Genomic DNA, 25,222 nt, shown 5'->3' on the forward strand with positions numbered 1-25,222 from the left:
TGTAATCCATGACCTCATTCATGATGGATTAGATAATGATGGGAAAAAAAACTCCCTTGGTTTTGATTAAGAATTATGGGGTTAGGAGATTAGAGGCAACCAAACGGTATTACATTGGACTGAACCCAATCCCAGAATTAATCTGAATACCAAAAAGAGAAAACTCATTACAGCAAGAGATTAAGAAAAGCTCGGTCCAATTCTCTTAGGACGCAGACAAACCAACGTGCATAGTCTACCGAGAGAAATGTCAAAACAAAACCTCTGACTCAAGTCATTTATAAACTATTTATACCATTTATTCCTCTTTGCTGTTGGAAATGTCACTGCATCAGCTAGTCAAATCCGGGGAATGTGAAGGGTCAAATTTGATATGAATATCAATGTTGAATTGTGTCTGTTTTTACTGTCTCAGTCCTTGTTGAAAGAACTTTCTTATCAACATAATGATGTATTTTTTTTCACTGTGGTAGCCACGTGAAATGTGTTTGCTTTTGCAGAAGAACAAATATGTCCAGTCCAGTCAGAGAGAACAGAGCAGGTGTGAGGAGAAGCAATGGAAAGGTAAAGAGAGTGAAGATCATGGGAAAGGGTCAGTGTCAGGCAGTCTTTCTCTTTTCCTTCTTCCTCGTAACACAAGAAAGTTGCCCCACTAAAGATCACCTATACATCTTCGATCCACCTTATCATAGGGCATAGAGGCTTGGGTCTAAGTTCAACTCGTTTAAACATCGATATTTATTTGAAAAAACTACAATGCTATTATCTGAATAAAGAATGGATCCTGTAAGCTTGCAACTGGATCATATACCCAAAGTCTATGAATACAATCAAAATAAATCACCAGACATTGATGCATTTTTCCACCAGCTTTCCTGATGTTTAGTTTGCTACAGAATCCAACATTTTGCTGACTTTGGTTTCTGTGGACAAAAGCTCTCCCTGTCAGTTTACCTCTCTCTGACTGCAGTGACAACCATCATCTGCTCTTCACCCGCCACTCAGGAAGAGCTCAACTACCTGCCTGAACTTAACCTCCCCGCCAGTCAACCACTGGACAGTCTGTTGTGAACCTTGTGTCCCTCGCAGTGTTATTAACTTAGAGAACTGCAGGAGATCTTTTCCCATTAAAAGTTGTTGTTTGGTGATTTAGTTTCAGGAGATATGCAGGGGTTCTCTTCTCTGCCTCTTTCTTCATAAACCAAAAAGCCGTTGTTTCAATGCAAGCCCCAGGGGTTCAGGTTTTGTGGTATTAATTTGGAATTAGTTTAGTCCAATCTTTTCATTTTACAAGAGGGGATATGTTCGTTTGTTTTGACCAAGCAGACCTTGAAATCATGCGCCTAATTTCCAGTTTACTGTTCAGAAATGATAGATACTGTAAGTGTTTTTGATAGTTCCCTTTTGATGATTTCCTTTAGTGTGAGCCATGGAGCTTCCAGTCACCCAAACAGCTTGAATGGGGTCCTAACACAAGTATGAATTATGCATTTACAACATTATGCTTTGCTTCAAAGTACTTTGACTTTTTAAGAGTTCTAAAATTGGTTAAGATAAAAAAAAAAAAAAAACTTTTGAAATTATTTGAACATATTGGTTATTTATGTTGTTTACCCAATGTGTATTGCAGCAATAGGGACTCACTCAGTATTCAATGACAGTATTTTATTGGAACACTTTTGCGCCCCTTGAAAAAGTAATATTGCTGTTTATTTGTCCACCTCTAATATAAAATGAAATTCCTCTGTTGAGTGAGTTGGGCAAGTAGTGGTAGAAAAACAAGAAGCACCAGTGAACTCTTCAATTCCTATTCCTTTGATATGTAGAGGTTTAAAAAAAAAAAAAAAGTACAAGACGTCCTAATATAACATGAAACATAGAACACAGTGCAAATGAAGGTTGGATATGAGAATGAAAATAAAGCTGTCACAGGGATTTTTTATGGAGAGTGTTTGTATGTGTTTGAGTGTCAGAGTTGGTATTCTGCAGTGCATCCTCATGATTCCAGTTCCAGGAGGTGTGTGTGAGTCAGTCACTGTTGTCTGCCAGAGACGCCGTCTGTATTCGTGTTGCAGAGGCTGCTGGAAACGTTTTCATCCCTCATCTGTTGGGTGAGATATTTTTCCAGTTTGAATTTTGAATGATGGATAAAACCACGCTGGCTGTGTCAATTATCAAGATGTTGTTTTCAAATGAAACTGTCATCAGGAAGACGTCTTTTCTAATCTGCTGATAATCATTGCCATGTCTGTATAATATGTCACTCTAGTTGAAGGTAGAACACATACCAACATGCATACCAAGCATGTAATGGATAAAAAAAAAAATAACATTTTTTCTTGGCTTTTCTCTTTTTTTGAATGCACACATCTATTGGGGCTCCATTGTCACCAGTGAGAGACAAGATCTCCCCTCCACGCTTTCAAATTCGACAAATGCAAGCACAAAAAAAGGGCTTATTGAAAAACACGACAGTTACTCCCAGGGGGGTAAGAAATATGTGTTTTGACCTCTGGAAAATTTCATACATCCCCTCCCAAAAAATTTCATACATTGCCTTCTCATTTTGTCCTTCCCTCCTCACTGTATCATGTTTTTTTTTTTTTTTCTGATCCACAGACAGCAATATTTCATTGTGTGTGTGTGTGTGTGTGTGTGTGTGTGTGTGTGTGTGTGTGTGTGTGTGTGTGTGTGTGTGTGTGTGTGTGTGTGTGTGTGTGTGTGTGTGTGTGTGTGTGTGCTTCGATGTTTGTGAAGTAGGTGCTTGAAGGATATAAAACAGCAGGTGTGTTCCAGTCCTTCTTCAGAGGTCGTTCTCTCATTTTGACGGCCACGGCTACAGAAGACACACTATACCTACACATACTGCTGCCAATCACCAAAAAGCAAAGCAACCACCAGTCGACAAAACAGTTTAAAAAAATGCAAAAATCTTTTTTTTTTTAATTGTGAAAATCAGTGAAGTTGTTTACATTCACACAATGGGGAGAATCTCACAAATGTGCAGATTCAACTCTGTAAATTGTCCAGAACAGTGAACTACAGTCATGAGGGAAGATACATGATATATGAGATTTCATTCCTGTTGTCATCAACTTTATGTAACATTTTGACCTTTGATATACGACTATGATGCGGTAAACTACATCTACAGTGTAATGTCTACACACAGACAGTCTAAAGACAGCAGGGACTGGGACAGAAATTACTTTCACTTGGTGTCCCACAAGCAGATCCAAGAAAATCGAAAGTCATCCAAAAGAGCTCTCAGTTCCCTCACTTTCTATATCCAAAGCTCAAGTGCTGGAGTCTCGTCTCTCTTCTTCCCTTTTCAGAGCGCGTTTTGGTTGACAGAAGATGCAAGTTGACCTCGCTCCACTGTGGGGTCGCGACCTCCTCCGGATGCCTTTGTAACACTGCAGGGAGATGCCCAACTCCTCCATAACGGCACTAAAAGACATGCACTGCCAAAGACATGACCAAATAAAGACAGGGTGATGACAGTAATAAACCTCATTTCTAACTAATTCATTACAGCAATAAAGGACTATGGCAAACAATTTTAAGGACTGTGAATTCGCCAAGATAATATAGAAAAACTAGATTAGTAGTTAAACGAAGCTGCAATACAAAGGTTTAATTTAGGGTTAAAGCTCCGGCAGTGCAGCTTTGGCTGTTTGTGAAGGTATCATCTAATAACTTGTTAAAAAAATGATGATAAAACATCAATGACTAGCAGATTGTGTTGCCTCGTCATGAAATTAGATTACACAGGTGAAAGAAGAAGGATAGTGTTTTCTATGTAAGGGCCGATGACACTGAGCAATTCTGTCCTGACATGGTATTTATGGAAACTTGTCAAAGAGAAAGCCATCTGTAATCAAAAAAAAATTGTTATGCAGAATATTACAAAGCTTTGAATATGCTTTTAATTGCATTTTTTTCTACAATGTGGGTAACATTGGTGGGGGGGGGGGATTGTCATTTGCAGCACATGTGTCGTCTGTTGCCTTTTACCTTCTAGGAACATGGACTTCTTTTCCTTTTCATGTTCCGACTTCATAGAAGTAGTGGAATATTGTAAGAAACTGAATCACGTTCAGTTGGCTATAAGTTTAAATTTAAGATTGAAACTAACTTACTTTAAATTCCTCACAATTACAGACTCATGAGAACTGGGAGTGCGTTCCACTTTTAGGTGACTGAGATCATCTTGTCCAGAGAAGCAGAGAAAACCTCCAAAGTATATATTCCTCCGCGTTCCCGTCCATCATTACCTAGGTTAAAATGTTCTGTCGACACCAGAGTTTATTCATGAATCTGCAACTTCACTTTCAGCCTGGTTTTCTGTCAGGGGACATCTTAACTCAATCATCCTCATCCTACTTTCAGTCAACCAAATCAGTTGACCAACGAGTTAATGAGAGGGAAAATATTCAAATAGCTTCTTCTATCTTTTGATTTCCCAAAAGGCAATTAGTGTATACCCAAATGTGTACTGTGGCTATGCTGTTAGTTCGGGGGTACTTAACCAGATACAAGATAACTGCTTGGCACCAGAGAAGTGCCAGTTCTGATGCTGCACTTTGAATACTATGCAGGCATTTTAGAGATTTGAACTTAAAACATTTTTTAAAAAAGTGTTACTCACACTTGAGACAACTCATCAAATGTCTCAAATGTTCCCTGCATCAATTTTTCATTGCAACTCAAGACCATTTCTTCTTTAAAGTTTCTTCACTTTTGATGCACTCATCTTTATGTGATAAGTTAATAGATCCCCTTCATGGAGTCAGCTTGTTGAGTTCCAATTCACAAAAAACCTGTGTTATTTTCTTTTTAGAATTTATAATAATTTCCCCAGTTCTACTTTTTGTAATTGGCTGAACAACAGAAAGACTAAAATCGAAGAAAAATAAATGAAAAGATGATCACTTCCCATTTCTGTAGCTGAAAGGAGGATGCCAGAGATCACTGAACTGATGATTGGATTCAACACAATACAAAACACATTGTTTTCAGGTAAACCTGGAAGCAGGAGGGTCAACTATGGAAGTTACAAAGGTTACCATGGGTAGGGATTTGGTCGGGGGGGGGGGGGGGGGGGGGGGGGGGGTGCATGTCAGTGAAGGTGTAGATGTTGTGGGGGTATTTCCAACAAGAGCACAGAGAAGGACACCTAGTTACAAACCTATTGCCTAGAGTGAAAATGTGATGTGAATGTGCTGCCATGGCTACTCTGTGTCATCCCCCAGCAGCCTGCCGCTCTCCAGATCAGTAGATAAGGAGGTGCCCGAGGAGGAGGTGGAGCCACGGCGCTGAAACTGACGGGACTGCACCCCGTAAAAGAAACAAAATGCCTGATGCAAAGAAGAGGGAATGGAGGAGAAAACACAAAAGAGGTGAACTGGCTTTTGAAGAAAAAAAAATAGATAAACTGATAAGAAATGAAAAGAAATATGAAAAAGAAAAGAAAGACATGACAAAAAAAATAAGAGAAACAAAAGCTGATCATGTGTATGGTATTGCTGTGCTTTGTTAAGAGCTTGGCGTTCTACCATTATTTTTAGATAACTTCTATATACACTCACACACTGAGAACTTGTAACTGACTATAACTCAACATCATCAATCATTAACTGAAAAAGAGCAGCCGGTTCTCAGTCGGTAAGAAACTGACTAAATACAATTCTTTGCCAACACTCTTGGAGTTCAGTGAAAGGTTTTACTCTGCTTCCAGCACTGCATTTATCCTTTATTTGTCATCATCACACAGCGAGACAGTAATTCACAATCCTCACTCACCTCCTCGATGTCAGCGTTCCTGCGGGCCTTGTAGATGAACTCTCCAATTGCCACAAACACAGAGAGAACCAGGCCGGCAGCCAGCACGATAAATATGCCTCCAATGTTTTCCACGCCCAAGGCGTTGGCCTCCTTGTTGTCCTCCTCTGGACAACCATTTCCTCTCCACCACTTCTCCTTCATCATGTGCAGCTTCCCTTCCTCCTGCAGCTGGAGGATGGCGATGGTCACTTTATCCCTGTATGGGGAGCCTGTAAACGGTGACGGTGAACAAAAGACATTATTGAGACATTATTTGCTTGCCAGTCTGAATTGATAGACATCATTCACTGCTTCATTGATATGCCTAATAAATTCACATTAATGTTTGCCGCTGACATACTGCTGCTCCCAAAACTTCTCCACATACCACATCCAGCAGTCGGTTAAAGCCTTTAGATCTGCTGACAGAAGGCTTGGATGGAACTCACTTATAGAGTCACTTGTCAGCCCAGGAACAGCCACATCTGCCCTTCTGCCTTGAAGGTATCAGCCTCAGGTTATTACAGCAGGGTGCATTCACTGTGTACGCATGTCTTCAACTTAAAACTGAGCTTGTATAGTTTCTTTAATGGGGAAAAACTTTGGTGTGTTTCCAAACACACCAAACAACTGCAGAAAAATCAGTTTATGGAGAGACTGGTCCTGATACACATTGTTTTACAAAACCGATCTTTCTGCCAGTTAAGCATCGGCAAGCTCTACACAGTAAGCACAAAGAAATCCAACCCAGACTATGAGATTAGACCTCCTTATTATAAGGAAATGTTGTTAACTACTACACCATTCTACAGCTTAAATTAAAAACAAAAACAAAGGACCAAGATGAATACTGGTTCAATTTAAAAACACAACTAAAATTCACAGTATATGAGAGATGAGTGCCAAATCAACTCTTTGGAGTAGACTCTATGTATCAGCACTCTCTGCAGAGCTGAATGAATGAAACCAGACTTTCTGAAACAAATGTATTTCTCTAATCTGAGTCACTTTCTAAATCTTTTACCCCTTCTTCCTGATCTATGCTGAAAGGACAACCTTTATTAATCGATGTAAATTAACACTATTAAACATTTTTGACTTGTGCAGTTTCTAATGTTAAACGTTGTTCTTGGAACCTTTAAGCGTACATACATGTGTAACTTGTAAGCATAAGTGCAGCGACTGGAGAAACATGTCAAGAAAACCCAGGAAAGACACTAAGATAAACATCCTCTAGCAATGCCTGCAAACATCATCCAGCAGGTTGATTTGCTTCCAGTTTAAGTTCTGAAGCCAACAAAGCAGCCTATAATCTTAAACGAACATTTGCACTGAACAGCTGGCAGGACTTTCTGATGGGTGTGTGTGTGTGAGCATGTTGAGGACACGAAATAGCAGCAGAATAAAAATGCAAGTTTTCAAACTAGATAAAATTCCTCCGCCTTTCTCCCAAGGTCTGTATTTACAGAAGTTCTATTAAAATTCTATTCCTAGGCGAGACCTTCCATGAATGTTAATATTCTTAGTGAAGCCTGCGAGCGTGCAGTGTGCACATGTTTATGGCTGATTTTGACCAAAGGGCTGAATGCGTCCAGTTTTCCACAGAAAACAAATAATGAATGCAAGAAAGTTTTCACAACCTTTGGAGAGTCTTGCTGTGCTGAAATTACCAGGTCGTCCAGAAAAAGTCGTCTAATTTCAAAAACAAGATAGGTGGCGATGTAAGGGCTTCTGTCCAGGGTGTACCCTGCTTTAACCCATAGTCGGCTGGCATCGGTAGCAAAATTCACGCGTTATTGTTCATGAGGGCTGTTAAAAGAGCTGTGCCATTTTCCTTACCAATAGGTGTTCCCACTCCATAGCCCTTGGAGTCAATGAGACCTCCTATCTGAGTGAGATTGCAGTTCCTCTGGCTGATGTACTCGATACTGGTGGACTCCATCAGCATGGCGTAGTCTGTCGTTAAGACCCGCGTGATGCCTTCCCTGTTATTCTTAACTAATGCAGTGTTCTTCCTGCTGCTCATGAAGGCCCACATCTTCTCGTAGGTGGAGATCTTGGATTTCTAGAAAGACCACAAGTAGGATGCAAGTTGGTGGTGACACAGACTGTCAGTGATTGTGGCTGCAGATGCACAGACAGAACGTACACTTAACTAAGTTTCAAATCCTGTCATAAATACATATATGTACATAAGACAGATTGAGGGGGACTCTTTTAGTTTGGTTTCCGTGTGTGTGTGTGTGTGTGTGCGCGCGTGTGTGTGTGTGTGTGCGATTTCCTTTCTCAGTCAGAGAAAATGGGACAGCTGTGTTCTAAATCTCCTCCAGCTGATTCAATTTGTTTGAGCCATCAACACGGCCTGCTTCTTCCTATCCAGGCAGCCGTAATCACTGGCTGCAATCTGGGAGGATAAAGCCCCGCATGGATCACCCCCGCTGAGCCACAGGATGCAAGGAGAGGTGGTAGCTGTGAAGCGAGGAAGTGACAGCCCCGCCCGGGGACACCTTCACACGGATGCATTATATAATATCAACTAATAAGTTAACATATGTTTAACGTCAACACAGACACTCTAAAAGAAAAGCACAAGTGGCCCTAATGCGCATCTTCTCCACTTCCCCTCATATATCCATTTCATGGCGCCTCCAAGCCAAGTGTCATCAAAGTAAGTGCCTCTTCCTCTGTCTCTTTGAGATTTGTTTTTTTGTTTCAATGGGGTGTTTGGCAAAAATACAGGGTGGCAGGGATAGCAGCACAGGAAACCCAGACAACCATCATTTTATGAAGTGATACTACTCTGCTGCTGACTCACACTAACATCTCAGAGTATCTGAGAGTAGATTGGAACTCAATCGGATGATCCATTATCAAACTACACATCTACCACAGAGGAGCACATATTATGGGCAAAAATGTCAGGCGGATGATATTACCATTCAATCATCCAATACTTGAAAACATGAAATTTTGAGGATGTAATTGTACTTCATTGCTCAGGAAACATTTTATCTGTATCCATAAGTTTGGAATACTTTCATTTTAGCTTGTTTTGCCCCACTGAGATGAAATTGGGCACCCTGAGGAAAAGTGAATTAGACATTGTTACACATGAACTCACAAACAGCAAACCTCCAGAACAAAATCAATCAGTCCCCTAACATTTTGAGATGAGAACAATTTTTGTTGTAAAGTGCATCTGTTCTGTTGTGTGAAAACAAATGAGTAACATGATCAATCCTCTCATTCAATACTGTTAACTTCACAGTGAAGCACGACTGTTTGTGAGGCAACATTTACATATCTACATGGAAAGAAACACATTTAACTGGAAAGGAGTTCAAATTGGGTTTACCTTAAAGAAGGTCATCGTGGATCCATCCCTCACCGCCCCATATTCAATCCTGGTCTGTTTTGCCAGGTCGTCTGCTGAGTCGATGGGCGCGTCCATTCGTTCGACGGTGAGAAAGGCAGCCAAGTTGGCCGTGTAGGAGGAGATGATGATTAAGGTAAAAAACCACCAGATACCTCCGACTATCCGAGTGGAAAGAGCCTTGGGCATCAGCTCTGAGCCTTCAAAGAAGACAAAAGTTTAAAATTACTTAAACTTTTGTTGGGATTTTTTCCATAAAAGATAAAAAAAAAAAAGACAAATGGAGGATTGTGGGTGAACCATATTGTGGATTGTGGTTCCTAATATTGATGTGATGTCAATTAAAATGGAAAAAGTGCCGACATCCTAAACACAAAATACCCAAATAGATCAACTGAATATTTAAATTATCACCAGAATTTATAATAAAATTTTACTTGAGCATTAAATATCAAATCGAGGACCTCTTTAGGAAGCACGTACCATTTCCTCCTCGGCGTTACTTATTTGACACAAAGCTGGTAAAATATAGCTCAGTGTGAAAAAGCTAACACAGCATTACAAATTACAAGACCCAGATCTGACAGACAAAACCAAAGAACGCATAGAAAAATGGTCAAAAATCCTGCCAAAATGTAATGAAATATAAAACTGTGCGAGCAGAAAGGGCACAGTGTTTTATCTTTTCTTCTCCGTGCAGATAAAAAGGAACAAAATAAACTGATTTCCACAAAGAGGAATGTATTTACCATAATTAATGTGTCAGCTTTAACTGCACGTGTTGTATTTTAAATCTTTTTTTTTTTTTTTTTTTTTTACATAAAATGAAGGCTTTTTTATTCATTTATTTTTTCAAAGCTTTGAGAAGAAACCCACAGTTTTCCTCTGCAATCTCACAGTCACTGTGAATCACAAAGCTGGAACACATTTACCGGACAACTATGGACATGGAACACACATGCAGGATAGAACCCTGAGACGACCAGCTTAGAGCATATAGAGGATATAGACTTTAAAACCTCACCGAGCTTACGTTCAGTAAGAGCATGTAATTTGAAAGGGGTTTTCATATAAAGTCCACCAGGACACAAATGTTTTATTCAGTAACCTGCTTTAAAGGTCAACAAAAATCTATTCCTTCAAATTAAACAAAGGCTTCACTTTCTTCTTCTGTGTACAAGTGACGTCGCAGTTTTAAAGAATGTAGCATGTTTATTTTATTTATTTTTTCATAAACTTATGTTGTCGGTAGGTTTGCTAGTCATCCAATCGGGCGTGTCCGACTTATCCCTCCCCAAATCTCCCGCCTTGAGGCACGTCAAGTCTCCATGAAGTGCAACATAATTCGTCTAACAGGGTTTGGCTGGAATTCATAAAAACGAGATCCAGGCTACACAGAAAGGGGAAAAAGGGAGGCAATATTGATGTGTTTGAATTAATCTGAGTTCACAGTGTCAGTCCAGTCTTTACTGCTGTGCGAGGAGATCATGAAACAGCTCTACAGGAGAAAGCCAGGAGACTTTCCCGTTGCTTGTTGCTGACCAAATTGCAGTAACACATTCACCTCTAAGCTCTTGTCTGTTGGAAAATAGAAACTTGGGCAGGTCCCGAACAAATAGGGTCATCAAAACTTCAAAGAGAAAAACATCTGCCTGCTGCAGCTGAAACAGTTGAGAGGATAGTGAGTGAACAACAGACAACCTAACTGGTAAAGGACTGAGTTAGAAAACCAACAAAAGCTACAGTGATTTCATGATCACCAATGAAGTAATCTGACTCGTTCACACTGAAGAAACAAACTCATTCAGCAGTAGCCTTGAGAACGATGGGAGCAATAGAGAAACATCAGTGTACAGACCTGGACTTGCAACATCTGACTTCAGGGAACTTTAATTCATATCTTAACTCAGTGTAAACAAATTAATAACCTTGGGAACTCCATCCACTCATCTTCTACAGCATTTTATACAACTTTGTGGGCTCACAAGTCACATATTACGGCTGAATATGTACAAAGCCAGGGTACGCAGGACAAATACAATCACACCTATGGGGAGTTTAAAGTGACCAATTAGCTTCAAATGCATCTTTTTGAACTGTGGAAGGAAACCAGGATAGACATAAAGCTCACGCATTCAAATAGCGAAGATAACATCTGCATCGTAAGACCCCAAAGCTCAACATAGTTCAGACTGGAAGTGGAGACCCTCTCACCATACTATGTTTTGAATGTGAACTACGCTTGTCAAATATTATTGGGTGTGATGTGTTACTACACAGCACATTACTCCTGTAATTAGAATTTGGGAAAGTAAGAAAATGTGAATGAGTAAGACAAATTAAAAAGGAGTTATAATTCACATTGGAGTTACAGTATATGTGAACTATTATATTCTCACAATTGCACTTGTGTTTTATTTTAATGCTGTACTTTCATTTCAGTTTTACTCACAACAATTACTATTCTCTGGCATGACTCCATGCATAAGATGGGAGCAAAATAACAGGGTGTAAACATGGATATTACTGATAATCTCTTTAGTAAAAACTGTTTGTAAATCACAAAATATGTCATTTCTTCCACTTTGTGATTCATTTCTTTTTTGAGGCCAGTTTTACAATCTTTGCTCACTTTGCCAAGATCAAACAGGTAAAAGCTTGTCTGTCCTTACGTAGAGAGGAATTTCTGCACATTTCTGTTTTTGTGAAAGTTTAAACATTTCTTAGTGAATGACATGGCACTGGATGTCAGAAGAAATTGCGGAGTAATGCAAACATCAAATAAATCACTGTCCCCGGAGAGAACCAGAATGATTAATAATGACATTCACTAAAATCACTAAATACCTTGCCGCATGAGAGCTCCAATGCCGAACCAAAAGCTGTTGAGTAATGTGAAATTGTTCTGTATTAGAGTCGAGGATGGGTTGCATGGATGTGGGTTGTACCACTCATATGGAGTAAACCTGCAAGACCATAAGAGAAAGGACAGAATTAGGGAAGTCAATTTAATATATGGAAGTATAATTGCTCACTAGCCAATTTGAAGCACTGATGAAGACCATTACTTCACATCTACACATCCCAACCAGTGAATCTATAAGCTGTGATAATAAGCTGTGATGATGTGCAATAAGTCAATCAAATTTTGATTTTCACTTTACGGTTATGAATTGCTACTTGCTTGCAGGAAATTTATGAACCATCTGCGAAAGACTTGAAGAGATTTTAGATTTACAGTCCAAGTCACTCAAGGAACACAATAAAGTCCAGCTAATAGCTGAAAGCATTATTTTTATGATTCTAGTCATGCGAGTTTGAAACATCAGGCATGTTTGTTGGCATTTTCTTTAAATGTTCATTTATTTTAACAACAGACAAAGCTGTGAAGGATTTGGTAATACGCCATCTGCACAGTTCACACTATCCTCAGCGAGAAAATCTTTCAATTCATCATCTCATCATATTCTCTTACCTGGCAATCACAAAGAGCACACAGCTGACCCCTGTGCAGGCGAGCAGCACATACATCCAGATGTCCGGAGACAGCGGATTAAGGAAGGAGAACACTCCTGGATTAGTGCCATTAGGCTTCCGGTACAGAATGCTGATGCCCAAGGTCATAAAAGGCTTGGAGAAGTCGATGACTTTCTCTCTAACATACGTGATGGTCAAGGGCGCCACAGCAAGATCAGCCACCTGAAAAAGTCGGGCATTACTCAAGGACTCACAAATACGCATATCCATGCAATAGGATCCATGTGATATATTAGCTTTGGTGGTTTATGCTGGAGAAAAAAAAAAAAAAAAAGATTAATAGGGTGATAAAACTGCAGGAGATTAATGGAGGGAATTTTTTTTTTCTCCACCAAAGAATGTGAGTGCAGTGGGTTATATTAAAACCAAGATATGTCAAATGCAAAGAAGGAAAATGTTTAGTGTTTTATACGACCTTACTTCAAATAACAACGTCTAAATAATAAATAAAAATAGGAAGTTTATTTATAGAAAGACATACACAACATACCGCATGGTTGAAAGGAAGTTATAGCACCATAAAATCTATTTATACCTCACAAGTACACTGAATGTTATATTTGATATCCAGTGTTTTCATTACGTCACATGGCACAATTGGTCCCTATCCGCCTGTATTTGGAATGCAAGCAAGTATCATTACAGTTTCTTTTTCTTTTTCTTACAGCCGGAATTGCTGCATTATTGTTAACCTAAACGTGCTCAAAAACGCAGGAAAAATTGGGACACACATCAGAAGTGGTGGAAAATTTCATATTTTATGGGCATAGCGCACGTCTCTAGCAAAATGACCCCCTCAGCACCCCCTACACTTTTCTTACACACACAAAAAGCAAAAAAAAAGTCAGGTTCTTTTCTTTCTCTGCCTACAGCTCAGAGGAACATGTCTCTTGGCTGATCACATGATCTTTAGCATTTCATAATCGTTGTGCAGCTCTTTCTTTTTCTTCTACTTGTTTCTGTTGTGCACCTGAGAAGCTGGCTCGGCGGTGCAGAGAGTTTCAACGTCACAGCATCTCTGCAGTTTCGCCATCTCTGTCTTTGGTTGTTTCTCCTTCTTAATAAACATCCCTTTGAGGTCCTGCTGTCTCACCAGCTGCAGCCGAGTTTCCTGTAGCTGTCCAGCCAGTTCGTGGATCTAAGACTGTTCAGCCTCCAAGAGATTTTTCACTGTGCTGATCTCTTCAGAAGGCCCAGAGGGTTGCAAGGCTTTTCTCTGGTATTCTGCAATCACCGCCCTGTAAGGCTTCCTGTACCTTCCTGTTCCTTGACTCCATCGTGCAATCACAGTGCAACATTGCGTGTTGTTGCACTTATCTCTCAATAGAAATTGTAAGATCGGCTGATCTGTAGTTTGTACTTCTTTAACCAACTTCTGACCTTCTGGCATTTTAAAGGTTCAGTGATGTGATGTCACCATGATATCACTATGGTGTCACAGTGTTGTCATCGTGATGTCACCATTACTGCGATGTTACCGTAAAGTTAAAAAGTACGGTGAGTTGTCATGACAACAACAGTCACAATTTTCATTCAGATCAACCAAAATCTTTTCACTGAAAACCTGTTCATGGTGTGTAAACTGATGTTTTTTTTCCCTGCACTCTTTGGTGCATCAAGCAAAAGATCATTATAAAAAACACAAAGTGCAAAATGTTCCCTTCAAAAATGTTTATGCTTCATATACCACTTATTATCCCAGGCTTTAGTGTCTCTACTTTCTTGTGTACTTGAGTCAGTGAAACACTCACATGGTCGATCAGCTCCCGGACCATCCCGTTCCACTCTCCCTTGTCATTTTGGGCTCCATATTTCCCGTCAGCCACCAGTCTGACCTCGTATGTAAAACCCAGGATGTTGGATAGTTCTTTTAACAGGTCCAGGCAGTAGCCCTCATAGCGGTCGTTCCCAACAAGCTCTTTTTCAGATTTTTTCACCATCACATAAGGATTTTCCTGTACAGAGAAAAAAGATATTTGGATTTGTAGTTTCATGATTCTTGTTTTGCTTTTTATCTGCCCTGTACACATTTGTTCTCTGAGCCTCTCCCCAAAGCTGTCCTCCATTTAACCTTTCTGTTTTCTCCTCACCAGTATTGTGGTGACAATGAGAGTCCTGTTAGCCAGAGAGTCTGTCACATTGTTATTCTTGTCTCGGTTAGACTCCGTCAGGTTCATCCCCTTGTACGAGTTCCACACAGCAATCTGAAAGACGAACACGGCTTCAGATTCATTGAAACATTTGCCGTTTTGATGCTGCGTTTGACTCCTGCTGTAAGAGTCTCTAAGGCAGGATGATAAAACTGTAGTGTACCGTGGTATATGTTGACATTTGAAATTGGCTGCTTAAAAAAAAAAACAACAACAAAAAATCTCATTGTTTCTTCAACCCTAAAAAAAAAACCTAGAGTTCATTTAGTCTCCAAGTCTTAATGGGAGCCGAGAAGCTCCTCTGATACATTGTCTATTAATCATGTTTTCTGATTCGACGAACAGAAAAATGAAAAGAAATTAAAAAGATTCAAAGACACGACTGGCTCCCTTTCAACCTTCTGCTCCATTCACTACTCACCAGCATTTTCCCTTTGCTCAGTTGTGCTTCAATGATCCCAGGCAAAGTGCTGAAAACTTCATTTCATGTACAGTGAATATGAAAACTACGAAGCTCCAAACAGATTGTGTGCGTCAAGAAAAAGTTTCCCGTCATTTTGGAGCCGAACCAACATCACTCCTGCTGTGTGCAGCCATGCATGTGACTCACAGTACGTGCTCGCACTGTGCAGCCTGCACACTGATTCTTACAATATGTGAAGACAACACTGTCTTTATGATGGGTTATTTATTTAAGTAGGATCTTTCGGCATTTACTCATGTTTGCGCTAGCTTGAACAAATAATAATAGTCACTGGTAGACAGCTGTAAGATAATTATTTTATGTCTTCTTCAGCAACAGCAACACAAGATGGCTGTGATTCGGTTGGCGGCACAAACCCGTAGCTAATTAAAATGTTACGACAGATTAGAGTTATAAGCCAAGACCCAATGTTATTGTTGCTAAAACACACCTCAGTATAAAATAACTGTATTTCTTCATTACTCTAGTGTCTGCTTGGAAATTTATTGGTGTTTTTCTATTCCTCGTCTAGCGATCCTTCAATCTTGTATCACACTGAAGCTGATTTCCAACAGGGTGAAGGCAGGGTACACCCTCGACACGTCGCAAACTCATAAATAGGCCGCAAATGCACGTTTTTGGATTGTGAAACAAAAGTATACTACTCAGGGATAAACCTTGTGTGCATATTTAAAAAAAACTCCACACAAAGGCCCGCAAAGCCAACCTGGAATTAAGAGTATTAACCACAACCTCATGTAACAAGAAAGTTTGAGAGTTGTCTTTACATGCTGTCATTAATGACAACTCCTGTGAGACAAAGTGTCCCAGGAGTTTGTGCATGTGGTGAGTTCACCAGTGAAAATAAGTCTTCACACTAAGAAAGCTCGGAAAGCCAATGTAACAACACCTCACAGGTCAATGTTTGTGGATCTGCTCAAGACAGATCATGTGCTCCAATTTAAACAAAGCTCATCTTATTTTAAGTGAAATTGGAAAGATTTAATCAACCAAACCCACATAGTACTAGCAAGCAAATAAAAAGCAACAGAAAAAGACTTGCACCTTCGCATATGTAGAAGTGACAGCTGTTGGTTCAAAAGACTGAATTTGCATCATTTCATGTGAATGTTGACTTGTAAACAGGTGGTGACAAACTCATTCCTCAATTATCTGCTGAATATTTTGGTATTGGCTCATTTGTTGTATCTTGGCAATTGTTCTTTCAGAACTATTTCTATGCACTAATAACACCAAAATGAATAGATATATAAGTTTGGTGTATTTTCAGTTCCTCATTATCAGTTATGGTTCATTATATTAAAAGCCTGACAAAAATAATCTTTTTTTCACATTATTGTAAATCTATATATGTTTGATTGAAGACAAATTAAGTAATAAACTAACTCACAGCATTGAGAAACATTGACAAAAACATGTGAGTTACAGATTTGCTTAAGCATAACGGGGAAGTTGTGGAGATCACAGCAGCAGGGACGGGACAACATGAATGAAGAAGGGCAAAATCAGAGCGGGTCGACGGGAAAGAGAACAGTGTGGTGTTTGTCATCTGTACCATCACAGTTACAGTGATTAAGACCGTCCGGTTTGTCGCGCCCGGCGGTATAATCCAGGCAGTTATCAGATTAGAGCAGACGCCTGGCAGCTGGATTTTGGCCCCCTTCAAATCCCTTATCTCTTTACGGCTGAGCAAAGGTCAACTGAGGCCATGACAGTGATGCAGTCAAGTTAAGAGCATTAAATTATTACTCCTCATTGTCGGGAGCACTAAAGAGTAGAGACAGGAAAGACAAGCTTTTCTCCGCTAACGATCCACTCTGAACAATTTTGACATGCTCATTCAGGAACAATGGTATAACGTTGGTTACTGCGGAAGAGGGTGAGTAGCAGTGAATACATCATTAGTTCCTATTAAACACAGCTCTACGGACAATGCTCACTTTTTTTTTTTCTTATTCACAATTTCGGTCTTCAGAAAAGGCCAATGTTAGATCGCCTTCTCCAATTGATAATGTGCTTTTCACTCTACTATAGGATTCTATCTTATTCTATTAACTAGCTCGGAGAGATGGAACGTCCACTCACTTATAAACTTGCCAAAAACACTCTATATCTCCACAATAGCACTTTCGCAGGGGTCCACTTTTTGCAGGAGTCCATAAATCTGTCTTATCTCTGGATACAGCGGATGAGCAGAATTGTGAATGGGGTCAGATTTAATTAATTGTAGTGTCCTCAGTTTGAAAGATAAATCCAACAGAGTGAGTGTGAGGGGCACTTTCGTCTCAAATTGTGCAGCTTCACATAATCTGGCACTTGTGATATGTTGTTGCATAAAGTTAGTTTTAGAAATATCATTGAATAAAACATAATTGCTGCATGAATAGTCAGTTTGATGGTAATAAAGTAATCTTATCCAAGTGAATGAAATTAATGTGAAAATACAAGCCAGGGATGACCATGTGGTGCATGCGTGCAATGATGGTCTTTTAGACCTCGAAGTCATGGATTTACTGTGTATAGCCCTGCAAATTTATCATGCGTACCAGAGCAGCTCCCAACAACAAAGTGTGCTATGAAAACTGACAGGAATTCTCTCTCCTATGCCGTGTGTAAAATGTTATCTATGAATCCAAAAGCTCATCCTCATCCAGAACCAAATCAGACTGGAGAACCGTTACCGCAGAGCTAAGCCTGCCCGAGAAACCTGAGGGGGAAAAAACACTTTTTATTTTTTAAGAGAAGTCAACAACTTTAAAGGGAAAACACTTTATTTCGCAGGAGACTTTCACTTTGTTTAGTCTCATCATCCTCTTCAGAGTGTATTTAACACTTCAGCTACCAAGAACTAACACAACTGCAACGGACTGATAATTCATTTTTCATGACCATAAAGTGGGGATTTTATGTGATGCGCTTACCATATAGTGGTATTTCCTCTGAGGGGAAGCTTTTGAGGGCTAAAAGTACTGAATGGAATTAAAATTGCTGCATAAATCACTGCTTCTGCACCTTGACAGCTGCTGCCTGCCTACATACCTGTCTGTCTGACTGCTGAGACAGACAGAGAGGGAAAAGCAAGGCAGTTTGTGATCACAAACACTGTTTGGAGTAGGTGAAATAATTGTACTAATCACATCAGAAAGTCTGACGCGATGGGTTATTGGTGCTGCAGTATTTACAGTCTTCAGTGTACTGCGAGATTAAATTAAGGAGTGAAACAGGAACTTTTAATAGAAGCTACTGGCAACATCTTATTTCACCTTAACAATTTCTTTAGTTTTAGTGGTAAAGGAAGGATTTGCTTGGAATTTTTAAGCAATTTTGAAGGAATTACAATACTTTTATATTATTCGAGCACCATGTGATCATCACGAGTTGTCTTGTATGCAAGAGAATAAATGTTCATATTTAAGGTGAATGATAAACATAATTGTTTAAAGTATTTCTTTAGACAGGCTACAACAGGTGTACAAATGCATAAATGGGACCTTGATTACTACTATGCATACAAGATAAAGTAAAGATTAATATATAAAAATATTTGGTACAAACATTTGTGTTAACATCTGCAAAGATAAGACGTTAGTATGAAAACAAGGTGTTGTGTTATTTAAACACACCTTTAGTTATTGTAACAGACACCAAAGTGCTCTAAAATAATTCAAAGTTTTAGCATCTTGGCTCTCTGTGCAGCTTCCACAGAAGATTAAACCATGATAGAACTAGGTGCACAACATGCAGTCTTATTACACATGTTAAGCATTTCATTCTTTTATTTTTTTTGTCTCTGACACCTCTGTCGTTTTGAGTGGACATTTGTAAATTTTCTAAATTAGTAAGTCACGACTGGTCAGTTACCTCCATTGTGACACACTTCCACTGAGCCATAGGCAATAAAATGGGCCAAACCATTGTGAGACAAATTAAGGGAGAATCTTTTTTTTTTTTTTAAGTTACAAATGCAATGTCTTGTGTGTGGAACGGGCACAAGTACATTTAGGCTCTATATTTAGATAAATATTTCACTGATATAATGTATTTATCATTTACATTATGTACACTGTATATCAGCGTTTATCTTTGTTCCAGATGCCAGTATCACCTCGTCTTTTTACTTAGAATAGTTCTGACAACAAATTGTTCATTCAAAGTTGTTGATCAAAGTAAATTAAACTTTAGGTTTGGAAGGAAGCGAAGTAGGAAAGAAATAATAAAAATCTATATTTCCTCTAAACTGCTGAAAAAGTTTTTGATAAGTGTCAGAGCAATGCCTCTACTCAGACAGGGGGAGGTAAAACTGAAATGTCAAACACATGGCACTGCTGTACACAAAATCAGTGGAGAGAAACAAGGTTGACAAGGCAAGGAGCAGGGAGGTGCGTGGCATATAGAGTGAGAACTGAGGGAGGAAGGGGGGGGGGGGGCAAATAACAAAGGCTTCAACCAAACAAGGCACTGGCACAAACCTTGATCCACCTTTTCGTGAGGCGACTTCCGCCCGTCACGATACCCTTTTGAATTTGTAAAGAGGGCAACAAGAGGCAGAAACAGTGTGGAAAGAAATAATCAGTTTATTACGGTGTTATTAGTATTGAACACTGGGCAAATTTAAACCAAATAACCAACGCGTGGATGGAATATAAGGAACTAAATTGTTAGAGTACCTCTTTCTCTCCATCTTTTTTTACATACACACACACACACACACACACACACACACACACACACACACACACACACACACACACACACACACACACACACACACACACACACACACACACACACACACACACACACACACACACACACACACACACACATTAATGGAATGAATCAGCCAGCATGGAAGCAGCATGAGAGTGGTGTAATTGGCTGTTCCAGGCCTCTGTGCTCACCCTGGCAGTGCCGTCCTCTTTGAGGCTGATGATGTCCAAATCAAAGTCCCTCCTCAGGCCATCTGTCTTATTAAGAACAATGTGCCCTGTCAGTCCGTCCCACTGGGCCTACAAAACGGGAGAAGGAGAGAGGAGTGGGAGACCATCCGAGTTCTTTGTGTGTGAGGGAGCCTCATTGAAACCGTGGAAAAGGCTCCCAAGAGGAGAAGTGAGGGGAATCCAGGCAGTGAGAGTAGGTCCGTGTTGACAGCCGACTACAAGGCTTGGTGAATCACGTCAGGTGAATAATGCAAGATATCTACAGGTTATTTCTCGGTTCAGTTTCAATGAGTAAGGTTTGTGAACATGGTAGCCAGACTTATCACTTTTAAGACCATATTGTGTTCTACAGTGGGCATCTAACTCATTTCCAACAGGAGAAGGTACAGAAGAACATGCAAACTCCCCCATAGAAAGGCCCCCAAATCAGGACTGGAACCAGGGGCTTTAATATAATTGCTGGTGCAGTATAGTGAAGAATCATATTCAAAGCGATTTGTTTTTCTGGCTGCAGAATCAAATCTTAACACTTATACATACCGTGTGAATATTTGAAAGAAAGGTTTCTGAATACTGAGAGAGGGCACATAAGCTACACCTGAGCTTAGTGCTGTATGCGCTTCAAGGCATATTCTATATTTTGTTAATCCTGGAAGTGAAAGGAAGTGAGGACAACCCCTGCAGCCAAAACAGACACACAAAAAAAGAACCTTCCTGAAATGATGATGCATAGCTACTTTAATTTCATGAAGTTAAAAAGAGATAAAACATTTGAGCCGCATCTGGAAACATTTGTGTTTTTTTTTTTTTGTGTGTGTGTTTTTTTTTTTTAATCAGTGCTTCATAAGGATGTCACAGTTTGGAAACCTTCATTTGCATCTGTTATATTCTGTTCTTGACTCGGGAATCAGATTTTCAGCCTCTATTTCCTAAAAGCACTTCAAGGCCTGAAACATCTTTAGCTTTTATTATAGGCACAACATCCACACACAGCTTTGTTTAAGTCGGGGGATTTTGAGCACCATTTCCTATGCTTTAGATTGCATTTCTTCCTTACCTACTTATAATCAGAATTTTTTACCATAATGAAGTGTAAATAAAGCTGGAAAAAGGACTTCTTTTTGCAGAATTTGCTGAAGAAATATCATAAAATAGGTTAGGTTGCACAGCTATGCATACTTAGCTCCAAGTGTATAGCGAAAGCATAACCAGAGCAAAGTACCATCAAGACTCCTGCACCTTCCCCTGATTTATGCTGAGAACTGAAAATTACATATTGCAGTAAGCAAAATTTCCCCTTTCAGCAAGAAAGTCCTGAACATTGAGAAGAAAAATTTGTTAAAATGCTAAAATTGAGGTCATAATACAGTCAGACCTCCAGAGCAGCACAATCAGGATGGGTTTTTTTTTTTCTTCTGCCTTATTCGTGAATAGCAATGATTGGTCAAAAAATGTAAGTACAAAACAGGGAATTCATTTCACAAAAACCTCTCTGCAGTTGCTGAAATATTCTTATTCAATGTCAACATTTATAATCCAGTATATTACCCTCTTTTCTGTGTTTTCCATTAGGGCAGGAAGCACATTGGATGAAAAAGTGTGGCTATTGTAAAATGTAAATTAGTTAATTTTGGCCATAGAAAGACATCACCTATTGTGTTCTACAATAGCCAGAAAAGGGAAGAGGGGGGGGGGGGGGTTATATTGCCCAGCAGTGAAAATGAAAGCTGTGTCCTCGTCGTCTGCACCCTCTTGTCAGAAAATGTTTTTTAATTGAGTGTTGTGAGAGACATATTACTGGTTATTGCAATCAAAAAGGCTATTATCAAGTGATGAATAGCACAGGAAGACAGATGCTTCAAAGGGAAGGCAATGGCAAACAAAAAGGCGAACCGATGAGGAGCGAGACACCAAGATGCAAAAGGAGGGGGGAAAAAAAGAGCAAGAGAAGGAGGGTGGAGGGGGCATGAAGAGGGAAAATATGAGTGAGGGGACTGAATGATAATGTTCCCTCTCCGTGGCAGGCAACGGTCCTCTGCTGGATTTAAGACTTAAGAGATCAAAACACTCGTGCATCAAAGGCCTCATTTCTGTCTGTAGGCATCCAGTCTGACAGCCAGGCTGGGCCACATGCTTTCAACTTATAAGTACATAAATACCATGTATTTTCATGTTATGTGCTTTCAGAGGCAACGTGTGGCTTGTCAGGGAAGGGGATCTGTAAAATATCTTATCACATGAAATGATCTGACATCCACTTTTTGGGAATCTTGTGTCGCCAATAGTGGCATCACACATTTAAAAAGTTGTTAATAAAGCGTTAAAAACAACTCATCAAAAATGTATGGCGATCAGACCAAAAGAGTTGCTCAGTTTTGCTGGTGATCTTACAAGTTTCTGCACTTTGTCTTATCTTACACTGACCTCTTTGAAAAGGTTCATGAAGCGCGGTCCGAAGCGCCAAGGTTTGTGGCGGTGACACTGCAGCGAGCTGACGGTCATCTGAGTGGCCCTTTGGGACGCAACAGCAACCATGAACACGGCATCATACATCAAGGCTGCATCAGTCTGTAGAGGAAGCCGAGAGGAGATTTTTTATGATTTAGGTTTTTTTTGCACCCAAAAAAAGTACACACATAAATGTTGGGGGTAAACAGCTGCTGCACGAGCACATTTTGCAGACATAAATGTGATAACATTTACTATGATAGTTGCTTCAGGAAAACTACGCTTTTAAAGTAGCAAGCAGTGTAGTGAAGATATTATGATGAAGGGAATCAAACTGGAAATTGCATCATTTGCATTTTAAACGTGCAGAAATATAGCTCCTCTCCAGATTTACATGTTACAGATGTCTGGAAGTTACAGTTGAATGAAAGCAGCATATAAACGTGCATCGCTGGCTTTCAGCTGAGCGGGTGTCCGTCATGTAAATTAACGGTGCAGGACTTACGGTCATAACTCCATCCATCAAGCCGCTCTCTTGTTTGGGACCCTGCAGTCTTTCCATGGCCCACTTGTCCATTGTGGAGGTGACCCACGGGTCGTCGATGTTCAGCAGTCTGAAACCGGTCATGTTAACGCCACTGTAGCGGTACGGCTCCAAATCCAGAGCAAATAAATCCTGCAAGTGGACACACCGATGAGGAGAAACATGTTGTGTTTGCTCGTATGTGCAATGGGGAGACGAAGCACATCAGAAAAATGTAAGCCTGGAAATTTCTCTGCCAAAACCAACATTTATTGCAATTCCTCGCAAATGTATTAAGTGTGGTTCAAGGTCAAATGAGCACTTTTAGATTGGTTTTTACTTCGGCACCCACATCATAGTGAGTGCATTTTTCAAACTTACCAAAGTCGTGAAGAAGAAATGGTAGTACTCCGTCATCATTCCCATTGATGAAAGCTGCAACATCAGAAGAAATAAGGCAGTAAAAGAAAACAGGGCATTCATTTATATACTGAATAAGAAAATAAACATGTCAAATATAATTTTATGATATTCCTAACTGAAGCAGTTGTTATGATTAAATAAGGAATAGAAATGATTTCCATAGGCTGTGTTTTAAACAATTATATGGCTTTTTTCTAAGGATGATATGCTCCTGACAGGTAATCGACAAGAGACAAAGGATAATCATATAGCATGAAGCAGGTTTTTTTTAGTTCTAAGAGACATTTCACCCACTAAGGTCATCAAACATCCGGTATTTGCTGGTATGCCTTTTAGTTTCATTATCAGTTACCGTAGAACAACAATTAAGTTAATAGGCAATGACCAAATGTCACCAAATCTTTGTGGAACTTTTCGAATTCGGACCATAAAAAGGAAAGCGCTGTGTCATCGTGCAGAGCCGTACCCTATCAATGCTATTATTCAAAACACGACAGAGGTATCAGAAAACCCAGTAAATAGGTTTCATACTTTTTTTCAACAACATAAAAAGATGCCGTTTTGAAAACTCCCATTAAATGTGCTGCACCCACAGGACGCATAAATGTGTTGTGAAGCCTGTGAAAGGAGAATGTTGTGGTGGATAAATCCCTGTACAGACCTGCTTAAGGAGCTCTGCAGCCATCCGATAGGAGCAGTCGAAGAGAATAAAAAACTCTTTGTCTTTCTTCAGTTCCTTGAGCAGCGGCCGGGCGTCTTGGTTACCCGGCGTCAGCTGCCGGATCTTGATCTTCAAGTTTAATTTCGACGGCGCCTTGATCAACTCCTGCATCCGCATCAGGCCTGGATAGAAAATGATGATTAGGAGGCTCATTTATCTCACCTGGTTTATTTCTCCCCTGTGAAAAGGTCACCGAGTCAGTTCAGATACAGAGTTCAGTGTCCTGCTTTAGAGCACCTGCATCCCTGGTCTGTGGCGTGTGGTCTTTATTATCCAGCTGAACAGCTTCTCTCCTGTGTGAGCTTTACATGCAGCCACACATGGGGTCGGTACATGTATCCACTGACTAGTGAGGTATTGTGCAGGTGTGCGTATAGGTGACATTTCAAGATTGAACAGAAATCTATAAACTGTGACATTTTACAAGCTGAATTTCATATTGTCTGAGTCATGCAAGGACTCTACAGTATATATATGGAGAGGCAGGATCTGAGGCCCTGAATGCTGAGTGTTTTCTGCCGTATCAAGTCTGAAGGGAACAATTTTAGGGGTCTGATCTGAGGCATCTGTGCCCCGTCACTGATTGGGTTTGCTGGCCAGCACAAAGAAGACTGGCTCAGACAGTATTGTGTTTGGTAATTATTCCCATGACACACTGTATGAATGTATTGTAACGTTCAGAAAACACAAGCCAGCACTTTTGTCCTTTCCTCCCTCTCAGTTCTGGACTTCAAATGTTAAGCCGATGAAGTAACTAAAAGAGAAACATTTTCAGTATCAATAAGTGTTTTTACGGG

General features: G+C 39.9%; 1 protein-coding gene across 2 annotated transcripts in view; it reads right to left on the reverse strand.

Annotated features, from left to right (window-relative positions):
* Positions 1–2,896: 2,896 nt before the first annotated feature.
* Positions 2,897–25,222, reverse strand: part of grik1a (glutamate receptor, ionotropic, kainate 1a) — a gene marked incomplete at its 3' end in the record, with an annotated part of 33,710 nt that continues 11,384 nt past the window's right edge. The window contains exons 4-18 of one of the 2 annotated variants that reach the window (XM_080483317.1): positions 24,366–24,547; positions 23,663–23,716; positions 23,264–23,434; positions 22,735–22,878; positions 20,272–20,379; positions 19,840–19,884; positions 14,827–14,940; positions 14,488–14,691; positions 12,675–12,898; positions 12,047–12,165; positions 9,182–9,399; positions 7,666–7,891; positions 5,806–6,056; positions 5,192–5,360; positions 2,897–3,464 (exon numbers count right to left, since the gene is read on the reverse strand). In XM_080483317.1, the coding sequence (XP_080339443.1) occupies positions 5,235–5,360; positions 5,806–6,056; positions 7,666–7,891; positions 9,182–9,399; positions 12,047–12,165; positions 12,675–12,898; positions 14,488–14,691; positions 14,827–14,940; positions 19,840–19,884; positions 20,272–20,379; positions 22,735–22,878; positions 23,264–23,434; positions 23,663–23,716; positions 24,366–24,547 (2,186 nt within the window). The remainder of the gene's footprint in view (positions 3,465–5,191; positions 5,361–5,805; positions 6,057–7,665; positions 7,892–9,181; positions 9,400–12,046; positions 12,166–12,674; positions 12,899–14,487; positions 14,692–14,826; positions 14,941–19,839; positions 19,885–20,271; positions 20,380–22,734; positions 22,879–23,263; positions 23,435–23,662; positions 23,717–24,365; positions 24,548–25,222) is intronic. The other variant, XM_080483318.1, reaches the window with a different exon arrangement.

The sequence above is a fragment of the Lipophrys pholis genome, assembly GCF_963383615.2.
Source record: "Lipophrys pholis genome assembly, chromosome: 16".
Classification (NCBI taxonomy): domain Eukaryota; kingdom Metazoa; phylum Chordata; class Actinopteri; order Blenniiformes; family Blenniidae; genus Lipophrys; species Lipophrys pholis.